We start from the raw sequence: 18,834 nt of genomic DNA on the forward strand, positions 1-18,834 counted from the left end.
ATTTGTTGAATCATATGCTCTTTACTGTTGCAATGAAGGTGAAGATTACATTTTGTTTTAGGTCAAATTCATGCAACATTACACACCATTTTACGATCTGAACCTCACAGCAGCCTGTTTATTTAAATTGAGTGCATACCTCCCAACTGGACCCTGTAAGGGGTGGGGCCTATTGGACAGATGAGGCAGGTTGGTTGGATTAGGGTACGTTTTGGGGGGTATTCAATTGGTTAGCGAGGGATTGTTTTTTTGTTTTTTTTCCCACCACAGTGTTTAAAAAAAATTAAAAAAAATCTCCTGCGGGTTTTTGACGGCCATAGCGACAGTTTTGAGTTAGCGCAGCGGGAAAGCTCATGCAATTCAAATGGAAAAGAGGGAACACTGCCCCGCGCTTTAAAAATTGTGTTTGCGAAATTTTAGGGGAGTGAAGGGGAGTTTTAACACGGTCATGTATAACACAAAAAGGTTTTGCATACATTTCCATACATTCGATTGCATTACACATAATATCTACATTACAGTACTTTCTTTAGCATATTTTTTACAATATAATCATCTATACCATGTCAAAACACATTACTATATTCATATTTGTACCAACAACATACATAAATAATAGTGATTTTATTTTTTTATTTCATTATTTTTTCACAAGAAAATCATCTTGCACAAGTTAGGCATTAGTGATAAACATAAGTTTTTAACTTTTTTTTTTTCCACATTTTTCCATGATTTCAAATACTTTTCAGAGGTTTTTTATTTTTAACACACCCCAAGGAGGTGCGAGATAAAACAGCATATTTGCCTGTTTTACCCGCCGCTGTAAAAAAACAATTGAATAGATTTTAGTGCGGCTGCCTTTCGCACACCCTATACTTTCAATAGACCTTCTACTGGAGCGCGAGAGGACCGTTTGATGAAAAAAAACCGTAGCGTTAAAAATGGAATTGAATTGCGGGTAAAGATAACCCACTCGAAAATGATAAACAGCGTTCAAATGGCTTAACACGGTCAAAAAACAACAACTCGCTGACAATTAAATACCCCCCCCCTTTGTGTGAAATAGGGGTGTGGCTGGCACGGAATGGGAGGGCCAGTCTTATTGTGTTCCACTTTTGCCTGTGTACATTTTGGGAGGTATGAGTGTACTGGAACTTTGAATAGGCCATACAGGCTCAGACTTAACACCATCAGGAATATAAAGGCAATACTGCTTGTTTTAGAAGATTTGTTGTCTTTTTTTCTTTTTTTTTTTTTTTTTTCCTACAGGAATAATGTACAGATTTATAAACTTGTGGTAGTGGGGTTGAATGATTTACATTGACTGATTCAATAAATATTGGATGTGCAAGAATTGGTACCAAAAAGAGGTATCATAGGGAGGAAAAAGAAATGGTGAATTAAGTGTGCCAAAATTTTTAATCTGAGCCTGGGAGTGTTTAAAAGAAAATAGAAATGCATATGCAGAAGTATGGTTGAATTGGTAACAATATTAAGCACTTTGTCCAAAGATGGTTTAATATATTGCTACTTTATAGGAAGTGGGTACCTCCACCAAATATTACAAGCAAATAAATTGCTATTTTATTTAAAAAAAAATAATAATAAAAAGAAAAATAGCCACTGACCTGAATTTACTAGGCCAAATAAAATAAAGAAGATGGTGAAAAAACAAAAACCATCCCCCTTCCCTATTTTATCAATGGTTACCTTCACCAATAACCATTTTACAGCTCTAGAGTGGTAGTGTGTGTGTGTGTGTGTGTTGCTGGGGAATTGCAAGAGGCAGTTTATTGGATGAGAAGATGGAAGTGTTGGTGTCAATGTTACCACCTTTATTACTGGACACTTGTTACTGGCCATTACTATTGCTGGTGGCTGCTATTAGGCGTTACTCACTGCTGGTGAAATATTAATTAAAACCAATAACTTTGTTTAATTTTATAGGTAAAATAAAATATAAAAAATGTAATGCCTTTAAAATATATTGGGCTCTCCACCATTGGTTTTAGGTCATCTTATTGACTACCCCTGATCTACTGTGTTCTGTCTCATAACATTAATTCCCAGGTACTGATGAAGACCCTATTATGAAGATTCTTACATCAAGAAGCAACGCTCAGCGTCAGCAAATTAGTGTTGCATTTAAGACCTTATTTGGCAGGGTAAGTTCGATAAGAAATAATAAAATAAACTATTCAAATGATGAGATAATACTTATCTGTACTGAATATTTGTGTGTGTGTGTGGACAGTTTGTGCGTTTATTTATTTTTATATTTCCTCCTAGCTTCCCCAGGAGAGCATTCTGAACTTGGTGGTTTAGCATGCTAACTGCACGTCTGGGCAACTCCCGCTTTTAATTTTGTGTTTTTTTGTTTTTTTTTACACCTGGTCAGCCTGTACTTTTAAAGTGTAAAAAAACAATAACAAAAAACCATCATGGGGGCACACCCTCATGTACTCTGCCAACAACCTTTTATGTCATAATTATGCCTTTAAGTCATGCTACATTTTTTTTCTATTGTAACCTAGCACTGGATTTTTTACAACTGGCCATATATTAATTTTGATGCCCAATTTAGCTATTCAGCACAAATAATTTGTGGTAAAAAAAAATAATTGCTTGTGAGTCTTGATTGGGTGGTAAATCTTGATGTTTGATTCAAAGGCGCCTGTGAGCTGTCATGGGGCAGTAGAAACTGTCTTATTGGTAATTTTGCCAGCTCACATTCAGTTATGTGTGCTATCACCTAATCCACAAAATGTGTAGCAAAAAAAAATATTTTTTGTTTTTTGAAGTACTGTGTCAGCCAGAAAAATCTATGTGATGTTGAATACTTTTGTGTCATAAAAGACAAAAGTATTATAGGAGTGATACCTTTATTGACTAACCAAAAGAAATTTTTATATTTGCTAGCTTTCAGAGCACAGAGGCCCCTTCATCAGGCAAGTTTACAAATGAATGACTGAGAAAAGGGCACAACATTTAAGAGATGTTATATCAAGGAATTTGTACAGGGGGCGGAATATATCATTAAGATAAGCTAGAGTAATAAAATGGAGGTTTTTGTTATGGATGGAAGAGTGAAAGTCCTAGGAGTTCAGAGATCTGGAGTCAGTCAGCTGTAGGGTGTGAAGTGTGTCTATGTAGTGGGTCATAAATCTTGGTGTTAGGTTGAGTCCTTGAGTCAATGACTAGAATGTTCTGATCAGCTTGAATTTCCAGATTTTTCTCTCCCTGTCATTAATAAAAAAATCTTTCAGTATTAAGACTTTTAAATCTGTCATACTGTGTCCTGGTCCAGAGAAGAGTTTACCCATGGGGGTGTCGTTTTATTACTCTAACTTATCTTAATGATATATCACCCCCCCCCCTTCCCGGCCCTCCCCTGTAAAAATTGCTTGATATAACATCTCTTAAATGTTGTGACCTTTTCTCAGTCATTCATTTGTAAACTTGCCTGATGAAGGGACCTCTGTGCTCTGAAAGCTAGCAAATATACAAATTTATTTTGGTTAGTCAATAAAGGTATCACTCCTATAATACTTTTGTCTTTTTTTGACATGAAAGTATTCAACATCACATCACTAATTCCACAGGAACCCTTGTGAAGTTATCAATATTTTTTTAAACTTATTGTAGGCGATTTTGAGGCTTTTTGTTATGCCTAATGATTGTGATATAAAATGCTTATTGAACACTCTTCTGTGCCCCAATGTGTAATATTAAGTACCTGAAATATGCTGTACTTAATGCTCTGTAGTAAATGTATTTTTCAAATTTGCACTCCTGATGTATTTGGTGATAGAAGTAAATTAGTGACTGCATTAATCATAATACTGGTGTGGTGGTTATATGTGAATAGTGCACTAGAGGCTTATCATAAACAAGTTTACCCGTGCATGATACTCATGCATTCTAGTCAAACCAAGCTACTTAAGGTGTTAAAAAGGTTCTTGTCATGCATTTGGGGCTAGACCAGGCCTCCTCAGGGGAAGAGCGTTACTTCCCGACGTAAGCGCCCTTTTTTAACGTGGTTTTGTCCACATGTCACCACCTCATCATTCTTCTCCATCACCTCATCCTTCATCTTCATCGCCACATCCTTAATCTCCATCGTCTTACTGTTCTAAAACCTCTCGATACACAACGTTTCTGCTAAACACCTTATCGCTGTGCTCAATCAGTCTTCCTTGAAGGGCAGTATTCATAACCTGCACTTTCACATCACTGCTTCTCCGTACTCGTGAAAATGCGACATACAATTGTCTATGACCAAACACAGGCTCTGGTAAATAAATACCCACACGATCAAGAGTTTGAGCCCTCAACTGGTAAATTTAGCCTTTACTACCCCTCCCACGGGGGGAAGGGGGGATGATGGAAGTTAACTGACTTCACTATTATCAATTGGATGAGCCCTAGGAGCCGCTAGGTTTATATATATATATATATATATATATATATATATATATATATATATATATATATATATATATATATATATATATATATATATATATATATATATATATATATATATATTTATATTATTTAGATATATATATTTATATTATTTAGATATATATATTTATATTATTTAGATATATATATTTATATTATTTAGATATATATATATATATATATATATATATATATATATATATTATTTAGATATATATATATATATATATTATTTAGATATATATATATATATATATTATTTAGATATGTTCTCAAAATAATGTACTCCTTATACGTTAAACTAGCCCTGTAAATTCAAAGTGGAGAGCTCCCTGCACTTCAGCCCCACTGGTACAATCGTTGCACTTTATTTCTCAAGGCTAAATAATTTATGCAAAAAACTTTAACTTTGTTTTGGGAATAGGATCTTGTTGATGATCTGAAATCAGAGCTCACCGGTAAACTTGAGAAGGTGATTGTGGCGCTGATGACCCCTGCAGGCTTGTATGATGCATGTGAACTAAAACATGCTCTCAAGGTAAGTAATTTGTTGTCTAGATCATAGAGAAAGTGAATTCATCTGAGAGCCCAAATATTGTTGGCATTACTCAACTAGTATATTTTTCTACTTATTTAATAAATGACTAAAATAATACATTTTTCAAACAATAGAGTTTTAATTCACATTTCTGGTGCAAAAATTATGCATGGTGGAAAATGATATGATAAAGTAAGCAAAAGGGGCACATCCATATGATTGGGCTCCTAGCCAGTGAATTTAGTTTATATTGTAATATAATAATATGCTTGTCCTGTGAACCCTACTGTAAAGAAATGCAAATATAATTCCTTTTTTAAACCTAACCAATGGTCCTGAGTTTGAATCCGACAAAGCCTGAGTCTGGGTTTAGAAAGTTTAAAAACCTTTTGTAGTGTGTTTTTAATCAATTTTCCTAAAGTTGATGTTTCTTTCGAAACTGAAAAATGTAGTTTGACATTACATTGAGGAAATCAGTAGCTGTGACTTTCCCACAAACCCTAAAACACATATAAAAGAGCTACAGGAAACAAAGGATTAATTTTCACAAGGAGGTAAGTTTCAAACTGAATCTTGGCAGTGCAGTTGATTTAGGCTGGGTACAAACTACAGGTTTTTCAAGTCTGATAAATAATGAGCGTACAAGGTCTAAGGGAAATGTATGCACGTGCTTAGAGAACTAGTTGAAGGATAGAATCAAAACGGTTAGTTGGAAGTGGAACATAGGATCTATACATGACCAGTCTAATTTGGCCACACTTTGGATATATCTGGCTGTGCTCAGGTCAATAAGTGTTAGGTCAATGACTGGTCCTGTTATGGACATTGGTTAATCTGATATTTCAACAGTCCTTATTAAAATAATTTGACCACATTGGTCAACAAAATCACCATGTGCATAACCAGCTTAAAATAGAATTCCTAATGAAACAAGATGTTACATTTTATAAAATAATTTTGGACTGCATGACATGTTTCTGGATAATATAATAACTAATTTGTTTTCTTACACCACCAAATGGACATAAGATTATATTACACTTCTCTTGTATTTCATGAGCTGGGAGTATATTTTATTGAACACCATTCGTGTTCTCTGCATTTAAAAAAAAAAAAAAAAAAAAAAAATTACTTCAAAACTATACAAAGGAAGATTCTTTCTTACATTTATTGAAGGAAGGAAAATTTGCATCATAATGCCATGTGGTTGCTGGACATTTCCCTATTGGCTCTACTTAAGTGAGTTGTATGTGTACAGAAGAGTTCCTTTATAGATAAGGATTGTGGTGTGTTGCAGGCTTGTTTTCATACTTAATCTAATAGAATTGTCTGTGATATATGATGGGTTTCCCCCCCCTAAAACAATTTGTATCATTCAAGGAGGAAGCTGCTTATCTCAAGTAAAGATTCTGTTCTTAGTAAGATTCCGGTGTTTTGTATACACTGTTTGTCTTCATGTTTTCCAGGGAGCTGGCACTAGTGAGCATGTGCTCATTGAAATTATTGCTTCTAGGACTACAGCTGAGATCAACCACATCAAAAAGGTCTACAAAGAAGGTACATAACTGCAGTGTTGTTGTGCTCCATAACTACAAAGCAAAATGATTCCATGGTTTGTGACACGTTGTTTATGAAAGATAACTTGTTTGTAAATGATGCTAAATATGTACTAACAAACATATATCTTAAAAAAATCAAATTACAAATCTCTAGTGCACATCAAGCATTTGGAAAGTGTGTGTGTTTTTGTGGTTTTTTGTTTTTGTTTTTTTTTTTTTTTAGCAATAACTGGCAAAACAGGATAAAATGGCCTATCTATACAAATAGATCTGGTGATTTGGCTTGATTGCCTACCATTTGGCCCTACTGGTGTGTGGCTAGATCTAAAAGTGAAAATGGTATCTAGTTTTCTGGTTGGCCTTAGGCACAACACATGCCGATGGAGAGAATTGCCTGATTGGCTTTTTGCTTTCCAAGATCAAATCTGATTTGATTTTGATCATTTGGAGCGATTGATTTGTTGACCACAGATTTTGGCAAAAATTTAAAAATTGGCCAACTGAATCTGATTGTATGCGGTCAGTTTTATGTATGCCCAAATACTTTCTGCTCTCATGGTCCCAGCTGTGGTTGAACCACTAAAAGAGGAATGATTTATTCCTAAAAAGAAATGGATCTTGCTTGTCTAGAACTAGAGGACTCGCCATAAACACTGCATGTCTTCCATGCAATGGGTTTTGAATTGTCTGTATCTTGGGCTGCCAAGAACCCTGTTCTTTGCTACATACAGTACTTGTATTGATTATGCATTAGAATGCACTGACGCACTGATGCATAAAAAACATACACACTATTCCTATATCATTGCTTTCTTCATAAGAACTCTGAACTGTGCACCACTCTATAAAAAAGATAATTTGGAGCTAGAAAGGGTTCAGAGAAGGGCAACAAAATTGATAAAGGGTATGGAGTCATTAAGTTATGAGGAAAGGTTAGCCAGTTTAGGCATGTTTACTTTAGAAAAGAGGCGTCTAAGGGGGGATATGATTACTATGTACAAATACATTAGGGGTCAATACGGAGAGCTTTCATGGGAACTTTTTACCCCAAGGACCATACACAGGACACGTGGTCATCCCCTAAGGTTAGAGGAGAGGAAATTTCACAACCAGCAAAGGAAGGGGTTCTTTACAGTAAGGGCAGTCAAGATATGGAATTCATTGCCAGGGAAGGTTGTGATGGCAGATTCAATAGATATGTTTAAGAAAGGGTTAGACAAATTTTTAGCGGAAAGGTGTATCCAGGGATACGACCGTTAATTTAAAATAAAGGATAGTGGATATAGGGTAAAAATTGGATTGCAATATTGAGTCTGGGGGGATTTTCAAAATTGAAACAGATTGGCGGTTGCTTACTCTGGATTAATTTCAAATATAAGTGCAGGATCGCAGGAGATCCAAAATAGGTTGAACTTGATGGACTGGTGTCTTTTTTTTTTTCAACCTCATCAACTATGTTACTATGTTACTAAAATATTTTATAATTCATATGTATTAATAATTCCCTTGGAATTCCTGACAGATTGGCTTCTATGCATTAGCTCTGTAACTGAGTATTGCCTACTAGGGTAGGCTGTGCATAACAAGTCGCAAGGACATACTAGACACTATGGAGAATAATCTTCTATTAGTTCTTATTCATTCTATTAGACTGTAATCCTATTTTCTAATGGGGGAAAATGTAGATCTTCTTGCTTTATTATAACCAGACCAAGGATATTCTGTAAATGTACCGTATGTGCAGTTATTCTTTTCTATATAACCAGAATACACTTTTGTAGCCTTATTTTTTGCTATTCGAATGTTCACTATGTAGTGGTAGTTTAATAGGCAAGTTCATCCTACACTGTATTTTGCTGTAGAATATGGATCTGAACTGGAAGATGACATCACTGGAGATACATCTGGATACTTCCAGAGGATGTTGGTTGTCCTTGTCCAGGTAAACCTTTTTTTTTTTTTTTTTTTATAGATTTATTTTTAATACTGAAATATTTTCAAATTATAAATAGAATATTTAACTGAAATACATAAAACAATCGCACACGTATGTTTGTTTTGGTTTTTTTTCTGGTCAATTTTTAAACACACAAATTTGTGTAAAATGAGGAAAATGTTTAAAATGACCAAAATATCAACTTAAATGAAGAAAAAACACATACAGCAATTTGAAAATGACATTTAGTACAGTGTTTATCAGTGTTCCAGCATGCAACGTTCATAAACTCCATATGTAGACTAAAATAATGACTTGAGGCAAAAGGTAACGGAATATTATATTCCTTATCTGAGAAAATGTCTAGTCCTGTATATTAAATTTGGTGTTTTCTATATATAATATCTGTGTATACTTTTGCCACCTATTGGTCAGGTTTCCATGAAAAGCTGAATTATATATCAATAAGCCCAAAGTGTTTTATATGCAGTGTTTGTAAATAGTTTCAGCCATCTTGGCAGATGTAGTCAGATTTTTGGTGATTAAATAGTTAAACCCTTTGTCCTGATGGTCTTCTATATGTAGTGTAGCACAACTCCCAAATTTAACCAATTTTCCCCCTACAACAGTATTTGTACACATTTCCATGTTGGCTAATTAAGTCCGCCTTCAAAATAATATCTGTTGGCATAAAAGTGGAACTAAGCAGGAGATGATGCATGTACGATGGGGTCCTTTCTAGAACACGGAGGAAGATGAGAAGATTTCCCGATATTTCTGAAGCATAGGATTCAATGGTGCCAAACCTTCAAGCTGCACCAATGTATATATGATTGTGATAGTGACAGAGAAAACAAACGACATAATTTTATCTGCTAAGGAATAAACACACAGAGAGATCCCCCAGCACACTGCTATAGCCAGCAAAAGACCTGCCATTTCTACTGTAAATAAAAATGCAAAAGTCTTGCTTGTACATATTTGCAAATGTATATTAAAGCCACCCGCCACTCCACGGCGCTTTTGCTAATAGGGTGGTCCTAACTTTAAACAATGAGTCCCTATTTTTGGGCTATACATATGTGTTTTTAAATTGAGAGCTAACTTACCAAGAGGTACCCCAAAAGCCTCCAAATAGCAATCCAATGCCAGCACTCCCCCCTGTGCTGGGGGATCGTTCTGTGTGTTTGCTCCTTTTAGGATAGCCCAACCCTTTCAAGGATCTGCTATGAGCCTATAAATTGATTGAGCAACTCAAACTGATAAATACAGAAGTGGATCTGCTGAAAGATGTCTGGGTTATTTCCCCCCCCCCCCAACAAAAAAACTACTTTACATAAAAAGTAATGTGAATGGTGTTGCCTGCAATAGCCAGCTATGCAGAAACTGATTGCATATTAGGCCAGATGAAGATTTTCAGTATAGTAGTTTATTAAAGGCATAACTCTTTAAAATCACCTTTTAGTACTTGAAGTGCTAACACCCTTAAACTTACCTACGTTTTAAGAGCCTAAAATGGATTGAATCTCAAGTCCTTTTAATTTCATTCTGTACCTACAATTTGGTATGCTTTCACATGAAGACATTTTTATTTAGTTGTTTCAGGAAATGGATGAAAAATAACCAAGTTAACTGTAAATAAATGTAATGTGTGACATGTACAGCATTTCAGGGAAGCGAAGCTTATAGTATTTTTGTAACAACATTAGGGGTTGTTTATTGCCCAGTTACAAATATGTTCTGCTGCTTTCAGGCTAACAGGGACCCGGACTCTAAAGTGAATGACTCTGTAGTGGACCAGGATGCTCAGGTCAGTGTGTTCCTATTCCATGCTCTTCTGTATTATCTGGATTAAGGGCCTGTCACTTCTCCCTTGTGAAGATGTATAGCTTTATGAATTTCCTTTCATTCTACCAGGATTTATTTAAAGCTGGGGAGCTGAAGTGGGGCACTGATGAAGAGAAGTTTATTACTCTTTTGGGAACCCGCAGCAATGCCCATCTAAGGAAAGGTAAATATATTTGATTAAAACAAGTTGTTATATCATTCTTAAAAATTGGTATAACCCAGTACATGAATAGTGTTATTCAGTATGACATGTACATAAAAGTGTAAGGAACATTATGCTAACAATTATTTTTGATGGCAATCTGTTTTGTATGGTTTGTCTAACTATGGTGTTTAAATATGTATGTCTTCGTAAAGCTTAAAGTTATATATTTGTTTCCATTATCATTCCAACATTGGTTAACTGTTTTATAGACTCTGGATGATATTTAAAAATCCTTATGATTAGGGCTGGACTTGGCATTATGTGCATCAGGCCTGTGACTTGTGGTCTGTGTATGAGACAGGGCTTAGGTGCTAAAGGTTGTTTGTCTACAGGCTTTAGTGATGAATAAACCTATGCAGAGAGATGCGCTTCTATTTGTCTTCACGTAATATACTGAACATGAGCAAATCCTATGCGTTTTCTCTTGGATTTTTGTCCAAATCTTCCCCAGTTATTTTTGTAATGGAAAAAGCACAGTTAGTCATCATAGCGATATTCTATAAATGCATTTGACAAGATTGAGTCATTTCAGGCAAGCGTTATTTCCCAGTGAATCACATGTCCCACAAACCTCAGCAGTGAGATATGGAAAGAATTCTCTCGGCTGAGTCATCCGGCCCTCTGAGAAGGGATACCCTGTCCCTGGCTTGCTGAACTAATTGAGAATTTTGCATCGAACATAACCCTTTAAAACGCACCAGTGGAAAAACGATGGCTGTAGTAAAATCTGAACTGCAACACTTCAGGCTCCTGTTCTAGGTTTTTTTTTTTTTTTTGTTTTTTTTTTTTTAGTCCAGACTAGAAATGGGTCTTTAAATATCATAGAACTCTGGACTGCTAAGGAAAAGCTTCTAGTAGTTGGAAAGACTTTGTGGCTTCACAGATGGAAAGCATTAAAATATCTCCAGCATGAGGTTTGCAGTCCCCTCCTCCCTCCACTCTAAGGTTGTGGAATAAATATATTTCTACCATTGAAAGACGGCGATAGTTTGTGTTCTTAGAATTTTGGAGATCCTTTCCTTTACAGGTTTTCTAATACTGTGCAGTATCTTTATGAAACTATTTTTGTACAGGACAAGAGCCAAACATTCCTTGAGCAAATGCAATCCATAATGTTATTTTCTTCACAGTTGGTTTTGTACATTTGTGTAACACATGTAAACTTAAATGCAAGTAAATGTTTAGCCTATTTTACTGAACCATATAATGCCTAGCATTTTAATCTTATTTTAGTTAAATAAACAGATGGGCATCAGTTATTTTCGTGTCGCGCATTCAAGGCAATGGGAATGTATGAAGCTAAAGTATGATCAGGACAGGTTTTAATTAGTTTATCAGTTATCAAACAGTGTTGCTACTCACAGTCCTGTCCTGATCCACTAATGCTAGATAGGATCTAAAAGTTGGGAAATCTATTAAGAACTATGAACTACTGTACAAGTTCTCCAAATTTCATGTCTGATATATAGATATTTTTTCTAATCATGGATATTTCAGTTATTCAATTTAATTAATTGGTCCTTGAAATGAGTTAAGTATAGTCTGACACTAGCAAATCCTTCTGGAGTTGTCTGTTGAATTCCAAATCTTCCCAAGTAGCTTTAATTGTTTTTCTTTGTCTTTTTTAATTCCCCATTATGAATAGAGATTGAAATGTCTTTGCATGGTTAATTCATTTATGAGCCGTTTATGTTCAATATTGAAAGCTTATGACTATTAAATTGGAAGCTTTCAACATTCCATATAATCAGTGTTAACATATAATTGAACCACTTCCCAATATCTCTCGATATGCTAAATAAAACAGTTAACACTGCTGGGGACATGGGAGGGGTAACAATCCGTTTTTTGTTCTTTCTCTTGGTGCCTATAAGCTCTCCTGTATTGCATTTCTGATTTAGCAAAACAGATCCCATTGACCAGGGTGGCCCAATCTCTACCACCCCTGAGGGTGCATGTTGGTTGTATTGAAGCTCCCCTAAATATTTTAGTTACCCAACATAAAATCTAATTGTGCAGTACAAGTACAGTGCTGGCTAACAGCATTCAGAAAGTAACAGCTAATCCATTTATTTCTTCCCATGAGAAGAAGCAAAATGTTGCACCCTTGTGGTCAAAGCCATTATGACATGTTAAACTATGCACACTAGACCTTTTTATTTAAAAAAACAAAAAAAAAACAAGAGCACAAAAAAACTGCATGGCCTCACAAAACCAAACACCTACTAATTTTCAGGCTGGTCTGTAAATTGATCTTTCTATACTTAACCTGGAGCCTAAAGTTTGGCACTGGATGCAAGTGGGAGCCTAGCAATTGTACTAGTTGGGGAGTGTGCGGACTTGGGTAAAAAGCAACAGAAATCCCCTCCAAATATTCAGGGTCTAGCTGTCAGCAGGATCTGGTGTTATGCCGGATCACATGGGAAGAGTGTGGATGCGTACAGGCCTAAAGGTTACATAGGTGATGCATTCAGGTAAAGTAGAACTATATATGTTGGAGGAATGTAGGTTCTGGGACCCCATAAAAGACTTTGCCAGGAAATTGTGCAATATGAATGATTATGTTGGGCATCACTTGTGTGTTTAGAGCTAGGAAATAGTCTGCTTAGTTTTGCATTTTTTTTTAAAACCTTTATTATTAATAAAATTATTATTAATGGATCTATAATTCTATTTTTTATATTTTCAAATTATTTGCCAAGTCATTTCTATGTAGATTGTGGACCCACAATATTTAAAAATATATTCTTTTGTCTTCACTTTGATTGTTTCACGATCCAGTGTTTTATTACAATTGTTTTTAAATACTATGTACATTTTTCAGAAATTGCTTCCAGTGCACACATTTGTGTTATCCATAGTGACTCTACTACTTTCTGTTTTACAGTGTTTGATAAGTACATGACAATCTCTGGATATCAGATTGAGGAGAGCATTGACCGGGAGACCTCTGGCCATTTAGAAAAGCTGCTTCTTGCTATAGGTAAGCGTTGGGACTATTGACTTCTTCCATTGCTAAAATTAAAATGGTGGTAAGTTGATGATGATACTTATTGTGAAAACTATGCTTTCAAGTCCTGTTCTTCAGTTGTCTTTGTTGTTGTTAGTCATTGTGTTCCTTCCAGAGAGTACAGTCCAAAAAAATAAAGGCCTTCTCTGTACAGATTCTCTGTAATATTTAGTATGTAGTTTGGTAAAGGTAAGCAATTTTTGCTAAAGGCAGTGTATAATTATATGTAAATGTCTGCAGCCACAGTAAGGATCTATGGAAAAGTACTACTTGGGCATCAAAACAAAAAGACAATTGTTGCGCTTGTCCTTAACACTATTTATCTGTGTGTATCTAGCAAAATGAAAACATGAGGTATTAGTTCATATTTTGATCAGAAGATTTAAGCCTGTGTCCCAGCATCAAGGGTACCTCATTATATGCAGGTCCTACACTGACCTCTATGCTTTAAACACCAATAAAATGCAGTTAAAATCAGATGCACTCACCTCCCAGGTTTAGTGGCTTACATTTAGTTTGTGAGCCACACCCAAATGTGCCTTAAATAGACTTGATGGACAGCTGCCAAGACAACATAAGGCAATATTTTGAGCAAAAATAAGCCTGCGCTTGGTATATCCTATATTATATGATACCAGCTGCATGGCAATATAAATGCTCTTATATGGTATATAAATATCATCTGTACACTATAGATAAAAAAAACAAAAAACAAGCAAACAAAAAGAAAACTATACATATGATTAAAGCTGTATATCGTCACTTTTATTCTGTATGAAACATGTTTATATTAATGCGATTTTAAAGAATGAATATTTGCTAATGTTCATATTCATTTTAGCCATACACCCATTTCAACGTGTTTTTTTGTTTTAAGAATATCCGGTTTCTAGGTTAACTGATTTGAAGGTGGTAACTGTAGAGGAACTCTATTTGTGTGGTATTATCATGTTCTCTTATGTTTTTTGGAGCTGTTGATAACTGCTTTTAATTTAGTTTAAAAACAATTATTTTAGTTAACAAAATTGAATCCCTTTATTTTTCAGTGAAGAGTGTCCGAAGTGTTCCTGGATATTTAGCAGAAACTCTCTACAGTGCAATGAGAGTAAGTAAACCTCAAGTCACTACTGCTTGTGTTTTGTTGTTATTTACTTTGTGTGTGTGGTGCAGAGTACCCGAGTCTCAAAAAATAGTGATATTCTTTCATTTTTAAAAGTTGTTTTAGTTATGAATTAATGGCTACCTTTGTCTGCAACAACTAACTTATCCTCTTCTTATATGAAAAGTAATTCGTAACTAAACATCTGGCTACTTCCATATTATTGCACGTAGCGGCTAGATTGGTTTTCCTTGCAAACCGTTCTTCCTCTGCTGAGCCACTCTGTCAGTCTCTACATTGGTTGCCTGTATTTCAACGAATCCAATATAAAATTCTTCTACTAACACATACAAGGCCGTCACCAAAATTGCACACATCTCCTAACTTGTCTCAAAATATCTCCCGACTTGACACCTCCGTTCTGCACAAGATCTGCATCTCTCTTCTGCTGTCATCACAACCTCTCATTCCCGGTTACAGGACTATTTAAGGGCTGCACCCACTTTGTGGAATTCCCTCCTTCGCACAGTAAGATTTTTCTCTGGTCTTCAAACTTTCAAGCGTTCTCTGAAAACCCACCTCTTCAAATAAGCTTATAATATTCCTCAACCAGCATCTTAATCTCCCTAGGTTACCCTAATACCACCCTCTACACAGCTAACACAAGACGACAACCCTCTGACCAACATTGCTGTGTGACTGATCACACAGCCCACTCAATACTTCTTACCTTTGCATTCTAGCTGGTCAAATGTGCAATATGATTTAGCACATGCCTCTGTTTCAAACTCCCATTGTCCCATAGATTGTAAGCTTGCTAGCATGGCACTCTTACCTCTCTGTATGTATTAGCCAGTATTGTCTTATAAATGTTTGTTCCCAATTGTAAAGCGCTACGGAATTTGCTGGCGCTATATAAATAGATGATGATTATGCAAGCCACATGCTCCAGTATCGGCAGTCGGACCAATGTTGCAGTGTGTGTGGCCCTAAAATGACTACAATACCATATAGTAGGAAGACTGAAATCAATTTGATCATTATTGGGCATGTTGTTAAATGCATCTTCTGGTCATCTTCTGACTGTCGCCATAGGCCCCATTTAGTGTTCAAAGTAATCTAGGCACGTGGCCCAATATCAGCCAATTCCATTGGCTTAGCAATACTATATGTGTGACTTCTGTGTGCTGCACAAGCTCAGTATTTCATATTTCTCCTTGTGACCCTAGAAGCATCAGCAAATCTTGTTTATTAGTACTACTTACTGGGTTAGAGACTTTCTAATTTGGTAAAACAGAAAGTCAGGCATCCCAGGTTAAACATCGGTTTGTAGTGGGTGATATTGGCTGGGGGAGGGGGGTTTGCAAGCTTAGATTTTGCACTGGTTTATAGTAGTGGTTAACTATGCAACTGAGTGCATCTCGTTCCATTTTGCCACACACGTAGGGGGATACTGTTGCCTTGCCCTTGAGTGGCAGGATCAGTCCATTTGTGACTGTATTTAATTGATGTACAGGCTGAAGTGGGCTGTAAAAGACCACTAAATTGAATTCACATTGGCACATATAAAATATTTCAATGTAGCTATACAGAATGTTACTTTTGGTTGACCCTTGCAAAAATAAAATCTTTAAAAAAAAAAATAAAAATATTTCAATGTAATTCACAAATAGACAACTAAAGTTCAAAGAATTTATCAGAATAGAGTATATTTGATGGTATGTTTTGATCATGAGGTAGATGCACAACAGACTTCCAGAGAGTGATCCTATTGCAGAATGCATGCAGACATTTTTGTCTCAAATGGCTGATAGCAGAGAACAATAGCTTACACCCACCCGCAGAGCATATGTAAATACAATGTGAAGCATCTCAAGATCTGTTATGGTTTTGCAGCTTTTAAATAATGCATCACAGTTTTTAGTTGCGCTTTTATATAAAAAAACTTGTATATTAGACTGGATTACCCTTTATGAATAAATAGCTTTTAAATTAACTAAAAAGTAACAAGCAAGTGATGTAGAGAAGTGTTTTTATGACCCCAAACATGCACATTATTTAAGTTATATTGAAATATTAAAACCTGCAATATGCTTCTAGAACTCTGCTTAATAGAACTGGTCCACTCTCATGTGAGAGACTGGCTTTCAAATACTGGTTCATAAAGCAAAGCATGTGCTCTTCTATTGTCATTTATATGACTAGCGGGGGCTCTGTTCCATTCTTGCCTATAGATTGTGGTTTTTTTTTTTTGTGGTTTTTTTTAAAGAAATATCCTATATAGAGAATTAGTTTAAATTTGCCACACCTATTAACCTTACTGACACTATATTCAATTCCTGGTATTATTGTGATGTATTGACCACTGATCTCTTCATTTTACCTTGTATAGGGAGCTGGCACTGATGATTGCACCCTGATAAGAGTTATGGTTTCCCGGAGTGAGGTTGATATGCTTGACATAAGGAAAGAATACAGAAAGCACTATGGAAAATCTCTTCTCCAAGCAATTAAGGTAAAACAAATATGAGACCTGTATTTCCATTTCAATAAATCACAGGAGAAAAGATCTCCTTTTTTAAGCAAATTTCATACTGCCGAAGGAGAAATAACTTTATCTTAAGTGGCCAAAGACTTTATCTTCCACCCCTAGTAGGGAAGAAAATACTCCCCATAAGTGATGGGCAAAGGGATTTTTAAATGCTCGGTAGTTTCCAGTTTTTACATTAACCAAGTTGTAGTGCTATCCTTCTGCTCACCTCTCTGAAGGCTAAGGAGGTGATGCTTCACACTCTAGATGTCGTGCATTGGATTTCTGTTAGTTCTTTTTGTTGGCCAAATACGGCTCCCAGGGTGGTGCGACAAAGTAGGTCTACAGATTGGCCAGGCATCCCAGAATAATCCCACTTATACGAGTTAGACATTGTGGAGGCAGAAAATCCTCCAGTTGGCTTTTTTTTTTCCAGGCATTTGATAGTTTTGAGAAATTTATCGTAAACACAGATGGACATAATATAGCCAAACCCATTTATCCTGTACTTTTTAAGATAACTGTGGTTCAGTGTGTGTTACTGTATCTAATGGTGGTTTTCCTCTCCACAGGGTGATACATCTGGAGATTACAGGAATACACTTCTCCTTGTGTGTGGTGGGGATGATGAGTAATGTTTCAGCTGACAAGAAGGAAACCGCTTTGTATATCATACCAGAGCGATTACTATTTCTATACTCTAGTTGCTTTGTTACTCCTGTACTTTAGCATAATATGATCTGCACATGGTAAATAGAAGTGCAGAACAGTGTCCAATTTAAGAGGTTACTTGTAGGTTATGACCCCATTGCTGGTGCTATTATATATATTCTGACCAAATAACAGATTCAATATTTATGTATCTGGTTTTCCAATCCTCTCAACATTGAAGTCCGTAGCTACCGTTTTCAGTCTTTCTAATTCTGCAAATGTGTGGAATTTTGTACCTACTGCCAACTAATACCATGTCCAGTCAGGTCTGTGAAATAATGTAAGCAAATGTGGAAAGCATCCTTCCTTCACAAGTAATAAACTTCTTTATTTCAAATTATTATTTGTCATGAATGGTGTAGTAGTTCATAGTACTTCTTATACACAGAGTAAGCAAAGGCCTAATAATGAACAGTATTTACAGACATTACTTAGGCCAGTGTTTCTCAAACACAGTCCTTAGGGCCCCATAACAGTGCAGGTTTTCCAGATGGCAAGGGAAATAATTATATCACCTGTGGATCTGTTACAATGTGTCATTCAGTAATGAATACACCTGTACTCCAGCAGAGAGAGATGGAAAACCTGCACTGATAGATGTCCCTGAGAACTGGGTTTGGGAAATCATAATTAAGGCACAGAAAACTACATTAGATTAAATTCTTGACAGGATTTGACATTACAGCTTTTAAATTCCTGAAAAATTAAAAATAGTTTGGGGGAGGTGGGGTTGTAAAGCACCTCTCTTCTGGCTTTTATGTCTAGAACCATCATTTAATGTTTGTGGACAACCTCTTCTTAATAAAACATGCAGCAAATGAGGGTGTTCCTTCCATCAGGAACCACTCTGTTGTAATAATACTACTGTTTAATACTCAACAGACTATCGGTTATGAGCTACTGATGTGGACAAATTTGTTGGTACCCTTAC

The 18,834-nt window shown here is 35.8% G+C and overlaps 1 protein-coding gene across 1 annotated transcript in view; it reads left to right on the top strand.

Annotated features, from left to right (window-relative positions):
- Window positions 1–18,243, top strand: part of ANXA5 (annexin A5) — a 29,082-nt gene extending 10,839 nt beyond the window's left edge. The window contains exons 4-13 of the mRNA XM_075200322.1: window positions 2,071–2,165; window positions 4,892–5,005; window positions 6,472–6,562; window positions 8,427–8,506; window positions 10,254–10,310; window positions 10,418–10,511; window positions 13,441–13,536; window positions 14,610–14,668; window positions 17,055–17,177; window positions 17,765–18,243. Of these exons, the coding sequence (XP_075056423.1) occupies window positions 2,071–2,165; window positions 4,892–5,005; window positions 6,472–6,562; window positions 8,427–8,506; window positions 10,254–10,310; window positions 10,418–10,511; window positions 13,441–13,536; window positions 14,610–14,668; window positions 17,055–17,177; window positions 17,765–17,827 (872 nt within the window). The 3' untranslated portion in view covers window positions 17,828–18,243. The remainder of the gene's footprint in view (window positions 1–2,070; window positions 2,166–4,891; window positions 5,006–6,471; window positions 6,563–8,426; window positions 8,507–10,253; window positions 10,311–10,417; window positions 10,512–13,440; window positions 13,537–14,609; window positions 14,669–17,054; window positions 17,178–17,764) is intronic.
- Window positions 18,244–18,834: the final 591 nt, after the last annotated feature.

This window comes from Mixophyes fleayi, chromosome 1 (assembly GCF_038048845.1).
Source record: "Mixophyes fleayi isolate aMixFle1 chromosome 1, aMixFle1.hap1, whole genome shotgun sequence".
Lineage (NCBI taxonomy): Eukaryota > Metazoa > Chordata > Amphibia > Anura > Limnodynastidae > Mixophyes > Mixophyes fleayi.